The 13,304-nt window shown below is 45.7% G+C and overlaps 1 protein-coding gene across 1 annotated transcript; it reads left to right on the top strand.

Annotated features, from left to right (window-relative positions):
- The first annotated feature begins 1,968 nt into the window (after positions 1 to 1,968).
- Positions 1,969 to 9,021, top strand: dachd (dachshund d). The gene is made up of 3 exons (XM_060040199.1): positions 1,969 to 3,155; positions 3,573 to 3,723; positions 4,098 to 9,021. Exons 1-3 carry the CDS (start codon positions 3,000 to 3,002, stop codon positions 4,277 to 4,279), a joined length of 489 nt encoding a protein of 162 aa, XP_059896182.1. The 5' UTR covers positions 1,969 to 2,999; the 3' UTR covers positions 4,280 to 9,021.
- The last annotated feature ends 4,283 nt before the right edge of the window (positions 9,022 to 13,304 follow it).

Here is a 13,304-nt window from a genome sequence, read left to right as displayed (position 1 = left end):
TTCAGGTAAATTACATTGAATGCAATATGTTTATGCCCTTCAAGGGGGTATTGGCTCTTGGGAATTCTGTTCTCATCATAGCTGAACTTTTGTAGGGGAAGTAAACACAGAACGTTTTTTTTTCTATAACATTTTCTTTTTTCTTTTTTTGTTATTTGCCTTGGATTAACTACATTACATCAGGATGACAAAAGGCCCTTTGAAGTTTTGAAGGATGTTTCTTTGTTGTTATATTACAAGAAAATGTGTTGCAAATTCTAAAGTGCAAAACACTGCTAAACAAATGGGGATTAAATGTCACCAAATGTGAGATTGTTTTGACACGCGGTGTATCGCTAGCCCATGTTAGATTACAGCTTTGTCCCTTAATTGCTTGTGCCTTCCCCTCCTACAAGGATAACTGCATGGAATGGAAGAAGACACAAAAAACAGCACAAAATAAATGTAAAACAGTCTACCAATTTGCAGCAAGGCCAGACGCCCTGAAAGCATCCAATCTCCCTCCACCTGCCGTCTTTCAGCGCTTAATAAAAGGGATTTGCCGTACTCTTGTTGGCCTGTGACACATTCCTTTACAGTGGGACTGAATGGGCCTTTTATGACAGAAACATTGCTTTGGCATAGAGCGACTTGAAAAGCGAGGGGAGGCTGGCCAAACGCCGAAAGTGAGACTAATACCTCTTAAAGTGAACAAGAGGGCAAAACAGTGTCCCCCTGACAAAGACAGACGTTTCCTTCAGGTGGAGATTGTGTCTATCACGGAGGCGCGGTGCCTAGATACACTCCCAGCGCACTGAGTGTGTGACCGGGCGATGGAGGGTGCAGATGAATTAGAATGACAACGTAGTAGTTGTATTGGATTATTTGACATTGGCTGTACGTGTGAGCCGTACTCTTGGCTGTGCGCTCGTGTGCGCCCCCCCCCCCCCCCCCCCTCCCCCTCCCGTCGCCGCCGCCGCTGAGGCTGAGTAAGTGGGTACCTCCGCCCTTTAAAGAAGAGGGATCACTATCCTTATCCAAGGACCTGAGTGGCTTTGAAAGGTAGATATGTACGCCATAGTCCTCCGCAGCGCGTAAGCACTCCCCACGATCGGGATCTCCATGGTGTTTTTTTTTTCACTTTCTTTCCGTCTTTCTCTCCTTTTTAATTGAGCTCAGCCCAAGTGAGCGGTAATTGATTCAGACCGCGAGCCCGGGGAACGGCGACCATGGCAAGGTGACGCCCGCCTTCCGCCTCCCTTTAATCTCGCTCGCTCTCACTCCCTTTCTGTCTCTCTGTGTCGTTCAGATTGTTTTTCGAAATACTTGGCCACTGTGAAAGGGTGCGTGCCATCTTTCTCATGGAAATCAATGGTTCCTTTTTTCTGGGACCGAGGTAAAGGAACGACGAAGAGAGACAGAGAGAGAGAGAGGGAGAGAGGGAGAGAGAGAGAGAGAGAGCAGCGTGCTTCTCTCATGTCCTTTTTTTCAAACCCAAACCCGCCGTCCTACCCTCTCAGGAGGCAGCACCGTGCGGGCCGCTCTGCCCTTTAGGGCGAGATGTTTTGTTAAGGTGAAGCGAGGAGTGCTGTTGTTTTATGGATCCACTTTTTGTAGTGCTGGATTCCCGTTCCCCCCGTCCTTCTCTACGCGGTTCTCCCTTTCTTCCTCCCTTTCTTATTTTTTTTGGTATTACCTTGAACCGGCCTGCCAAGAAAAAGGGAGGCGAGAGGAATGTACAGGAGAAGGAAAAGAAAGGGAAATAAAATCACGGCACCGCTCATTCAGATCCAACGTGTCGGTGCGAGAGTTCTCTTTTAAAGCAAATAGCGAGGGGAAGAACAAGTGGTGATGGAGGAGAGACACCGAATACTATTCCCAGTCACTTTTGATCCTGCAAGTTCAAAGTCCCCCATTGAGCAGAGCTGGGCGAGAAGGAAGCATGGTGGTACAGTTGGGGGGGGGGGGGGGGGGGGGGGGGGGGGGGGGGAGAGGGGGTGGTGGGGTTGCTAGCAACCCCTAGTTTTGACCTTCCACGCATGCTTGTGTCCTTTGAAAGTTGGCTTGCTTTCATTAAGCCACTCGGAGGCATGCTACAGTGCTACAGTTTGGCTAACTAGAAACCCCCGTTGGCATCTTTATGGGACTTTTCCTGTTTTTTCCCTCTGTATTTCTTCCGCAAACACTAATGTCTTCGGATTTAGCCAATTAGGCGTCTTTTGCCATGCCGCAATTGAATAATTTAAAACATTTGTAAGATATCTCTGATGTTGGAATGGAATAATTTGTGTGCATATAAAAGAGGAATAAATGCCAATGCTATTATTTAGTTGAAAGTGATTTAACGTATTTCATATTTGCGCTCTCCGCGCCCCTCCCCCCCCGGGCCCCCTAAGTCCAGAACACAGACCACCGTAATTAGACTCAATGTGCACTGCCACACTGTGGTGTGACAGTACTTGTTTGTCATTAGTACATATAACTAGTCATTTGGGTAATGACTTCTAGGTTGACTTCTTAATTTTGCATAGACATTTCTTATATGTAAATATTGGGTCAATTTCCATAATGTGCCTTTTTTTTTTTTTATTCCTGGTAGAATAATTGATGCATCTTTAAAGCTGTGTAAATTTTGGTCTTTAAATGGCTGTTTATATAGTTATAACATCAATACCCTTTATTATTATCGCAATTAAATATGTATTATTAACGTATGTTGTGAAATATTTATAATGTCATGTTAACATTGGGCAATATAATGAGAAGCCATTTGTTTTCAATTATTCTGAAATAAAGTAAAGGGTTAGGGTTAAACGCATGATGATGATAATAATCTGTTATTTTTGGAAGTTGATATATTAAAGACCCCCAACATTGTAGTAATGACTGCAGTAGTACATTAACAGGCAAGGAGTGGACTGTGTATATTCCCTCCCCAGTTGCCTTAGCGTTGCACCTCGCATGTGAGTAACCCCATCCCCCGGTTGTCCATCTCTGTCTCAGGCCTGGAGCTCCCCTTCATGATGATGCCCCATCCGTTGATCCCCGTCAGCCTGCCGCCCGCCTCCGTCACCATGGCGATGAGCCAGATGAACCATCTCAGCACCATTGCCAACATGGCGGCCGCAGCCCAGGGCCAGAGCCTGCCCTCCAGAATGGTCACCTCTGTGATAAAGGTAGAGCCCAATAAGGATAAACACAGCTCCGGGGTGATGTCTTACCAATAGGGGAGAGCTAGACTCATTTATAGCGATAATGTATGAAAGATATTGCAAATGTCTGATCATATTGTGTTTCTAAACACTGGCAGTTTGTATGATTTTAGATGATGTTTGGTTGATTGATTCGTCATTTAATAACACTGTCTATACGTTCAGAAATTGTGATATGGCTAGCAAATCATTAAGACTCCAAATTGACTCCATAATGTCATAAAGATACCAGTGAAGGAATCACATCCTATGTACACCCTATGTTCATCCACACACCTAAAGCAAATAACGAACAGTGAAAAATATTTATCAGTTGTTTTTGAGACCGCCAACTGTTACCCAGCCTACGCGATGCTTATGTGGATGGGTTCTACTTTGCGGATGTTGGGGTTCCAGGATCGTGTGCCGGACAGTCCGTCCCCGGCGCCCTCTCTGGAGGACCACAGGAGGCCCGGCAGCCACCCGTCTTCCCACCGGAGCAGCAGCGTCTCCAGCTCCCCGGCCCGCACCGAGAGCTCCTCAGACAGGATACGTACGTATAGCCGCCGCGGGCTGGGGGCATCTCACTGCCAGGGCATTAAAGGGGAGGTGGCACGCTAGGCTATTTGCTAATGCTAGGGAGCACTGCATGATGCACGCATGGGTGTTTCAGACGGTGGACACCGTTGGTCTGGAATTTGGGTTCTTCATTGGTCCTAATATGACCAGGCACGTCATTGGTCGAGATTTTCTGCATTTTTCTCATAGTTGATTTTATGATAACGAAGCAGTACACTCACGTATAAGTTAATCCTATTAGGCAAACTGTGACATTTCCCCTTTAAGGCGAAAAGAGATAGAGGTAGTCATCACAACTCCTCTCTTTCCGTCTCTCTCTCCCCCCCCCCCCCCCCCCCCCCCCCGCAGCGGCACACCACAACGGCCTGTCCATGAACCACGCCCTGCTAGGCCTCTCCCCCAACATGCCCCCCGGGCCCAAAGAGGGGGACCTGGCCCACGACATGAGTCACGAAGCAAAGAGGATGCACCATGAAAAAGGTCAGTCCACCTCCCAAGTTTTACGAAAAGTTAAGATGTCTGGAAGGTAATTTCGCAGACGCTTTAGTCCAAAGCGCCTTGAAGACAGACACTACTAAAGGAGCAGTTAGGGGTAAGTCATTTTGTTCAATGGTGCTCGGAGGATGCATTGAAATTGGTCATCCGTTGAAAGAAAATTGAACAGTCACCTATAACAGTATTTACATTGCGATAACACAAGGTAAATACACCTCCATTTCAGGCATTTAACAACACAAGTGTTTATTTTCCATGACTTATTAGTTGGGTCATTGCAATTTGAATATTAAACTCAAACTGTCTCCATCTTGGTCCATCTCTGAGCAGACTTAGTATGAGCTTGACATGAGACCTTGACACTATTACAAGCTCAGCCAAGAAGCCGGTATGTGCTTTTGTCACCTCGGCCGTCTTGGTTCCGTGTTGGTTCTCAACGCTAGCTGGGTGGGGGTACTGAATGGGGAATTTCTCATTAAGAGCCAAGATGGCCGCTAGGTGAATAAGGCCCATTCTATACCAGACTACACATTGTACTTTTTTATTGTACCCCCTAAAAAAAAGAGTAATTGTAATCTACAAACTACATTTGTGACACGCAGTAATGGAATTTCCTTCCAATATCGTTTGAGGCATATCAAAAAAGAGGCAAAGAACACAAGTCAAATGCAGTGGATTAATTATGAAATTAAGCAAATAATAGATTTTTCTATTCTCTGTTGGCTTAGTACTAGGGCATGGGGTGGGCGCGGGTGCACAAAGGGTGGGATGAGGTTGGTAATGATATTAAAACCACAGTGGGAATGACGGGGATGTGTGTTCCCCATTGGTTAAGGCTGTGTGAAGAGCAGTGTTAGACCTCCACTTACTGGGTGTGAAGCAGTGAATAGTAATAATTAGCAGGATCATGAACCAAGTATATGGGTCACAGCCAGTGTAGGTGTGTGTGTGTGTGTGTGTGTGTGTGTGTGTGTGTGTGTGTGTGTGTGTGTGTGTGTGTGTGTGTGTGTGTGTGTGTGTGTGTATGCGTGCGTAGGGGTGTGTGTGTGTGCGTGCATGCGTGTTTGTGTGTCTGGCGTGCGTGTCTGTGTGCGTGTATATGTGTGAGTGTCTGTGTGTCTATCGGTGTGCATGCGATTGTGTGTCTGTGTGTGTGTCTGTGTGGTGGTGCTTGCATATGACTGTGTATGTGTGTGTGTGTGTGTGTGTGTGTGTGTGTGTGGGTGTTGGCTAGTGAGTGCATCTATATAGGAGCCGGTGAGTGCATTAACAGAGCATGCATACACATAGATAGGAAAAGATAAACGAAGCCAAGCAGTGAAAGGATGGATTATCCTTTGACAAACACACCAGAAACCCGCAGTATGCGTCTTTATTGGCTAATATCTGGTAAACATCCAAGCTAAACGTATAGTCTGGCCACCGCATTAGCATTAATTCGAGCCGTCGCAAAAATATGTCAGAGGAAATTGGTGCAATTGGAGTCATTTGAAGCGCACACATTCAGGCAACAAACACACGCTGCGTTATGGTGAAAATTGTCCATTCCTGATATGTCACAGGGCTTGATTAGGATTCCAGGCTCTTCAGCATGTGCTCCCGGGGTCTCGGGCTGTGGAAAACATTTTTATAAAATAACCCATTAATGCAGAGGAGTGCAACTAAATTAGTTACCAATTTGCTGAGCATGAATTAATGAAGAGAGCTTCTTCCAGCTCCCACAGTTGTAATTTTCATAATAACCCCAGACCTTTATTTGGCAGGTTGTTTAGTTTTTTCGTTTGAAGGTTTTCATTAGTCTAATGAGGACTGTGCAAGGGCGAGCAGTCAGCACAATTTACATGAGGAAGCTATCATAATAAATGAGGCAATTTGAATAACATGCACAGGTTTATGCAGCGACATAAGAGAGATTGTAGCAAGTCGGATCCAGAGGTAACCAATACATTAGATACAACTAATAACCAAAGTAATTCCAATAAAAGCTCTTAAGTGAAGGAAATAAAATTAATGACATATATATATATAATTATATAATAATATATCTGTATCTATTGAACAGTAATGATATGATGCATGGTGCATTAGATTAATAAAGTAAATGGCGTTCCCATTGTGTGAAGGCGTGTGGAACGCGGCGGCGTTCCGACGGTTTGTTTATGGCGAGCATTTTAATTAGGCTCGCTCAACGCATCAGTTTGTTTAGACAAATGAGATAACATTCCAGTGGTTTAATGATATCCCTCCACTTGTTTGATCTTTATGATCCTGGGTAGAGCGCTAGATTAATCCCATGCAATACACTCTGAGAGGGGGGCCCACAGCCAGGCATAATGGGGGGTTTGCTGTGTGCCTAACCCCCCCCCCCCCCCCCCCCCCCCCTCCACACTCCTAACCACATACACACACACGCACACACAACCGCACACTCCCATTGCCCCCCCTGTCCCCCAGCTCCTATGGATGCTAGTTAAACAACGCAAACACCTCGGAGACCGTAACGTCGCACACGGCATCGAATTCCGTCCAATCAGCGGCCTGTGTCTTTCTCCTGCTCATCTCTGTTGATGAAGGACACAGACGGCTGTTTGTTGTTGGGAAGAAAATAAGAAATAAATAAAAAACGTTTCAGAAGTTGTGTCACCGGTGCAGACTAACCAGATGGTGGTTGTTTTTTAGTTTTTTTTGATAAGCTGGGGGGGTGAGGGGGGATTATTCCTTGAACTTGATTAATATTTGTCCAAATTTTGCGCGAAAATAGAAGAAAGATCGGATGATGTTTGAGGGGGGAAAAAAGAGTGGTAAAAAACCTAACTGTCATCTCACATGTGACTAATTGAATTGCTTCAAACAGAAAGTGTGTGCCAAAGCTTTAGACAAGCCTCTGTCTTATGAAACAGCAGGTAGCTGGCAAACAAGGAGACGTTTGAAAAAAAAAGTGGCACGGAAGCCTTTGGCTGTAAACTCACTTTGGACATCAAACACTTGACATTATTTTATTTCCTCAGGGAAAAGGTGTTTCAAACGCAAGCCATATGCATGAACGTTGAACGTTCATGTGTGCGTAGTAAGTGTATCAGTTAAACACCATGTGGCAGATTTTATGAAAAATACTTAAGGCCTACAGCGAATTTCAGCACTTGTTTTCTTCAGTCACACATGCCAGCATTCTTTCCTCCCTTGGGAAAGAGAAATGTATGACTGGGAAGTCAGGAGCTAACACAGTTTGTAAACTTGAGGCTGCAAAGCATATGCCGAAAAAGGAGTGTGACCCACTGTTAAAGCAACGTTGCCAAATACCCGGGTTTAAACGATATATATATATATATACGCCTTTGGACATGTGTTAATAATGTCCCAACCTTCCATTTGCACCAATGGTTGGTGATTGTGGTTAATATGTCACCTAATGTGTGGAGGACTCAAAAGTCCTCTCTCCTGGGCTCTCCATTCATTCATTTACTACACGGCTGTGAAGAAGACAACGATTCTTTATTCCCTTTTTGAGAACGAAAAGGATTCAGTCCTGGCTCTCTTGCCAATGCCTTCAGGGCCAACACGTTGTGTACCTGTTTGCAGTCCTGCCTCGCTGCTTCCATGATTGAGCGGCAGAGGAAACAGGATCACGGTCCACAGCTGGATAAGGGATACACATCTTCCACTTGCTGCTGTCGGGAAGCCGTTGTAGAGTAGAGGAATAGGGTGAGGAGTATGCTCACAAATCAAACTTAAGATGACTATCTAAAGTCTGATGGCAGACCAGCTCAAATGTGGATGAACGGGAGGTTTCACTTTCTTTCGCTTCACATTTGTATCCAACACATGCGGGAATCTGTGAGTGCGTAATTGGCAAACCCATGCCCGGCCAGCAGTAGTAAACCCTCAAAAGGTGTTTGAAAAGGTTGCAAATCAACACTGTGTGGACTGGCCACTGTAGAAAGACTGGCCATTTCTGAAAGCCTCTTGCGCAAATTGGTTTTTTTCCGTAGAATATCTCCGTAACAAAATAGGGGACGAGGCATAGCTCCGCCCCTTGATGTTTCTGAGGTCCAGCCCAGGCTCTGTGCCGTCTCCCCCTCTGAAGTTCTGCTTTCATATTGTTGGACTGCTGGATCAGAGACGAGGTAAGGAGAAAGATAAAAGCTTTAGAAAACAGCCTTTGTTGCCCTTTTTCATTGTGGCTTGCATATGCACATGTAACGATAATTAAACATATTCCAAAGGCCTTTTGCATCGACGAAGAAGTACCACCGTCGGTTTCTTCTCGAAGTTTTGGTCGGATGATGCACTGACGTTGATCGGCATCCCTGTATGTGTATGCTATCATTAAAAAAAAGCTTGATATGTTCACCGTAAGCTTCTTCCCGCTCTCTCATCTTGCTGACTTTAATGCATGGTGTTGTGTTCGTTCCTCCCAATGTCCTTGGCGTTTTGCGGGGCTTCAAACGCACTGCTGACTACCTGACTTTTTCTTTTGCCGAAGTCGGGATTCAAGATCATTAGCCATCACAGGGCCAAAAATGTGACTTGGCAGACAATAATACTTTATGATCAAACAACTTGTCAGTGCGTCCCCGTCGAAATGAAAGAGTGCAAAAAAATAATTCAATAGAGGATCAATCAAATTTCGCCCCGGCCCGTGTGACAAAGATTGCTGATGGTGCAGAAAGGGGGCAATTCCTCCAGGACACACGAGTTCATTTGGATATTTGTTCTCCCCTCCTCATGAATGTTCCATCGCGTGACACCATCTCCTGCTAATCTCATTTCAAGCAAAAAAAAAAAAGAGCAAAGGGTGGAGGGGTTAGAGTGGGGGTGACGGGGAGGTGGTGCTGGTGGTGCTGGTGGTGCTGGTGGTGCTGGTGGCGGTGTGGGAGGAGGGATGCTTTTAGGGACGTTGAAAAGAGAGAGGTTCTTTTTAATCTTTGAAATGCCTCAAAAGTGACAGAATGCTTTCTCTTGCCAAGACGCGGCCCGGGATGGGGAGATAAATATGCTGTGGTCAGCTAAGTGTATCTCGTGAGCAGAGAGGCAAATTTAATAATGCATTATCATTCACTGGCGAAGGTGAAATCTGTCTGTCCATCAGGGGGGGCCGGGGCCTGTTTCATGTTACCCTTCGTTGGGAAACGAACAAGTGCTTTCCTCAGCCTTACCGAGAGATGCTCGCTAGGCACTAGTGCTCTGCTATACATGTCAGTTGTGGGGGGTGTCAGGGGGAAAAAAAACAGAATGCTAAAACATATCTGTGATCAAAGGCGGTTTCCATTGACCGGACCGGGAGACGTTTCGTCAGCACAAAGGCTTGTTTCCAAATAGAATCAACGGGAGGACACGAGTTTGAAAATAATTTGAATTTCCGCTTTAATTTTATTCCCTATTTTTTTCTCTCTTCGGACATCAGTGGAGGTATTTTACATATCTGAGCATCTGCTATTATGCAGATTACGGGAAGCATATTTACCCCCAAATGCCCTTGGACAACAACATTAAACAATTATGAAGACAATGCTGGATGAATTTGCGATTCAAAACAATACATATCTTACCGGTGGCAATCGGCTTGACCCTGAATATGTATTTCTGTATTTTTTTTCAGAGACATTCCGTTGGTGTATAATTTTCATATTTACATGTAAACAGTAATTAAGTGATGCTGCGAACATGCCAAGGCCGGCCTCTGCCAAGGTAAACACCAGCGCTAGCCGTTTGCCACAGTCCATCATGTTTACAGACTTGCAGTAGCCGGTGCTATTTGTGTGCTCTTTCTTGGCAAGGCCCATAAAACAGGACCAATTGGGGGCCAGCGCGAGTGGCGCGCCTCTTATCGTCTTGGCAGTCTGCAGGCGGACTTGAGGACATTGGGAGTCAAACCTTTAAATTTTCACTCTACAATAATTACGCTGCTATACTTGAGCTTTTATATCCTTTTACTGGGAAAGTAAATCATTCCTAATAAAGAGGGGGAGAATAGTGTGGGGAGAGAGACTGAGACCGAGATGTTGAGGGAGAGAAAGAGAGAGAGAGAACGAAGGGGAAAAGTGGTTGAGGACTAATTCTCTCCACCGCCTCTCTCTCTCTCTCTTCAGCTCGATTCTGGGGATATTTTTTTCCCAAAGCCTTTCACTTCCACTATTCCAGTCACCTTGACTTTGCAGCACGCGCCTTATAGAGTATTGCTTATCCTGCCTAACCCCATCCTGTCAATTAGCTGTTTAAAAATTAATCTCTTTAACTGGAAATACCATGCCAGCTTTCTTCCCTCTGTAAATGAAGTGTTATTAATTCACACAGTGCAAAGCCAACGCCATGAATAATGTTATCAAACGAGATTTCCACACGTTTAACAAGTCCTTCCCATTAAAACCCCTTATGTATTTTTATAACTGTGAAACCAGGGCCGCTAATGGATTTGCATCCATTTTTATTCGGGGGAGTGGGTGTTGGTGGGAGGGGGGGGGCTTGGGTGGGTGGGTGGGGGGGCTTGGGTGGGTGGGTGGGTTGGCGGCGGGGACCTGACTCGCCGACGCTGCCGCAGAGCGATTGCTCCTAAGCCGGGGCCCTCTTAAAGTTTACATTTTCCCATTTCCTCTTTTGTTCTCTCACCTCCGTTTAAAAAGCAGCTCAGTACATCCATCCCTGGATTAGCGCCAGGCGCCGCCGCTGACAGCCGCTCGCCGTGGCAGCAGCGCGCCACGGCCTCTCCCTGTAGGGTTACCGCGCCAGGCGGTGACACCCGCGGTTTGCGCTCGCTCGCGCCGGTGGGGGTGGGGGTGGCCCTCCCCATACAAATCCAGCGCATATAGATCCGGCTCCGACGGAGGGAAAGGCCAGGGCTATCTGGCCCGGCACAGCATCTCGCGGCTAATGCTAGCTCCGTTAAGTAACCTGGTGATTACTAGGAGGATTTTCCTTCCTTCCTTCGTCTGTGTGTTTGTTTGAGTTCTTAATTATGGGTTTGTAATTGCCGTGTGTGTGTTTGTGTGTGTGTCTTTTATGTGTGTTTGTCTTTTTGTGTGTGTGTGCATGTGTGTGTGTGTGTGTGTGTGTGTGTGCGTGTGAGATGTTGGGCGCAGCATACAAGGCTCAGTTTAATACTTTTTTGGGGGGTTGGGAGAGCTCGGGTCGCTATCGGGTCGAAACAGGACTCCCCCCATCCCCGTTTGAGCTAATCCGCAGGAGAAAGTTGTCCTAATGAATTAATAAGCGGCAAACAAAAGGGAACCAAACAATGAAGGGGAAATAAATGGCTGGATGATTAGTGGGTCAAGCAGATTAGCATAGCGCGCAGTAGAAAACGATCTCCCCGTTTTGAACGCCAAATGATCCGAGCAAAACAGCCGATCGATACCCGAGGCTAACTTAATCTCTGGGATTTTTCTGTCGGGTCAATAGATGGACGCGGTCAATGGGGGTCAATATGCAAAGGCAGAACCAAACAGCCCTCAAAGTGCATCACTGAAATGTCCTTGCATCTAGCTATCATCTTTTAAACCAGTCGGGCTCATCACAAATGGAGGCATAATAAAAAAAATAGAGGCGTGAACAGAGATCAAAGATTCTTATGATTGGTGATGTTTTTTTTCTGCAGCTTTTGTTTTATTATTATTGCATTTCCTAATGAATTTCCTTTGGTTTCCTTTTGGTTTTTCCATTGGAAATGTAGTGTACCCTTGCCCACGGTAATCTAAAAAAGTGTTTATGGTATTTACCGCCGTGGTGGGACACCGTGCCTTAACCTTGCCTGGCCTGCGTTGACCCCCTCCCTCGCTGTAAAGGGCCATTTCTTCTGCACTACTGTTCCCACTAAGAGCTCATTTGAAGGTGCGCGCTGGCAGAAACAAAAGTCCTGTATGCTTTTATGCAGTCATCACAGTCAGCCAAGCCCGTAATCCTCAGAGGTCCCATAATGACATAGCCCCTGCATTTATTACATGGAGGAGAGGGGAGAGGGAAAACGCTGACTTTGAACAAATGAACACCCTGACCTTTATGCAATAAATATGACATGGGCCGCATAAAAAGACAAGATATCTTCCTCCTGAATGGAAGTCAACATGAATTCTGCTCCCTCGCTTCCTGCTGCTCCCTGTCTTTTTGGTTCTCATTTGCCCTATCGTCCCTCTCTCCTTCTCTCCTTCATTCTACCCATCGGACTATCTCTTCATCTCCCCCCTCTCTATCTCTCTCTCTCTTTCTCTCCCTCGAATTTTAGATGTCGGAAATCCATTTCAGAATTGTTTGCTATTGTACTGTAATTTGTACTGCAATACTGCGGTTGTTTAATTCCTCATCTCTGAAATACATATGACGTTGGATGATTCCGCACAATCATCTTACAAAACTCAATCTTCACCGTGCATCAATTCTAATAGGGATAACAGCATCTGATATCAACGACTTAACGTAAAACATCATGATTTCAGTCATTCTGTTTTTTCGTTTCAACCACATGAGACATCTTTTTTGGTCTATAAATGTAATCTCCATATAGCAGCGTAAGTATAGGTATCCTTTTGGTCAACCTATAGCGCGTGTACCTCCATCAGGATTTACGGTTATACCCTCCATGCATCCTGTCCATGTGTGGCTGTATCTTCACATGGCCTTGAGAATACGATTCAATTTATTAAGGCATCGCATCGGACTCATTACTTCAAAGAGGTGGCAAGAGACAGGGATAGAGGGAGGGAGGGAGGGAGAGAGGGAAAGAAGGAGAAGGAGAGGGAGGGAGAGAGAGAGAGCAAGAGGGAACGAGCATGAAGCAGAGAGAGGAAGAGAGAGAGAGAAAGAGAGAGGGAGGAGAAGTGACACACTGAATTGGTTATTAATGGAAAGGCACAGCCATAGGGCAGTTGAAATTTAATGATATCCTACAAGAAAATATGAGGGTGTCACTTTCCCAAAAGTCATGCTAAATGTCAACGTTTTAAGGTCCCCGTGCTAATTTTATGCCTGTGCACAGTAATGTTTTGGTGCGCGTTTAGGAAACACGGCCCACTGGCCAGCCTGATTATCCCTCTCACCTTCTCTCGCCGCTCCAAATGGCTTTGTGCAGCA

This window comes from Gadus macrocephalus, chromosome 20 (genome assembly GCF_031168955.1).
Source record: "Gadus macrocephalus chromosome 20, ASM3116895v1".
Lineage (NCBI taxonomy): Eukaryota > Metazoa > Chordata > Actinopteri > Gadiformes > Gadidae > Gadus > Gadus macrocephalus.
This window is presented reverse-complemented; position numbering and strand designations above follow the sequence as displayed.

Excerpts from the sequence above, each read along its gene's own strand:
- dachd (XM_060040199.1), top strand. The coding sequence starts at position 3,000 with ATGATGATGCCCCATCCGTTGATCCCCGTCAGCCTGCCGCCCGCCTCC. Across the intron at positions 3,156-3,572 it reads TGGTCACCTCTGTGATAAAG|ATGTTGGGGTTCCAGGATCG; the intron begins GTAGAGCCCAAT and ends TCTACTTTGCGG. Across the intron at positions 3,724-4,097 it reads GAGCTCCTCAGACAGGATAC|CGGCACACCACAACGGCCTG; the intron begins GTACGTATAGCC and ends CCCCCCCCGCAG.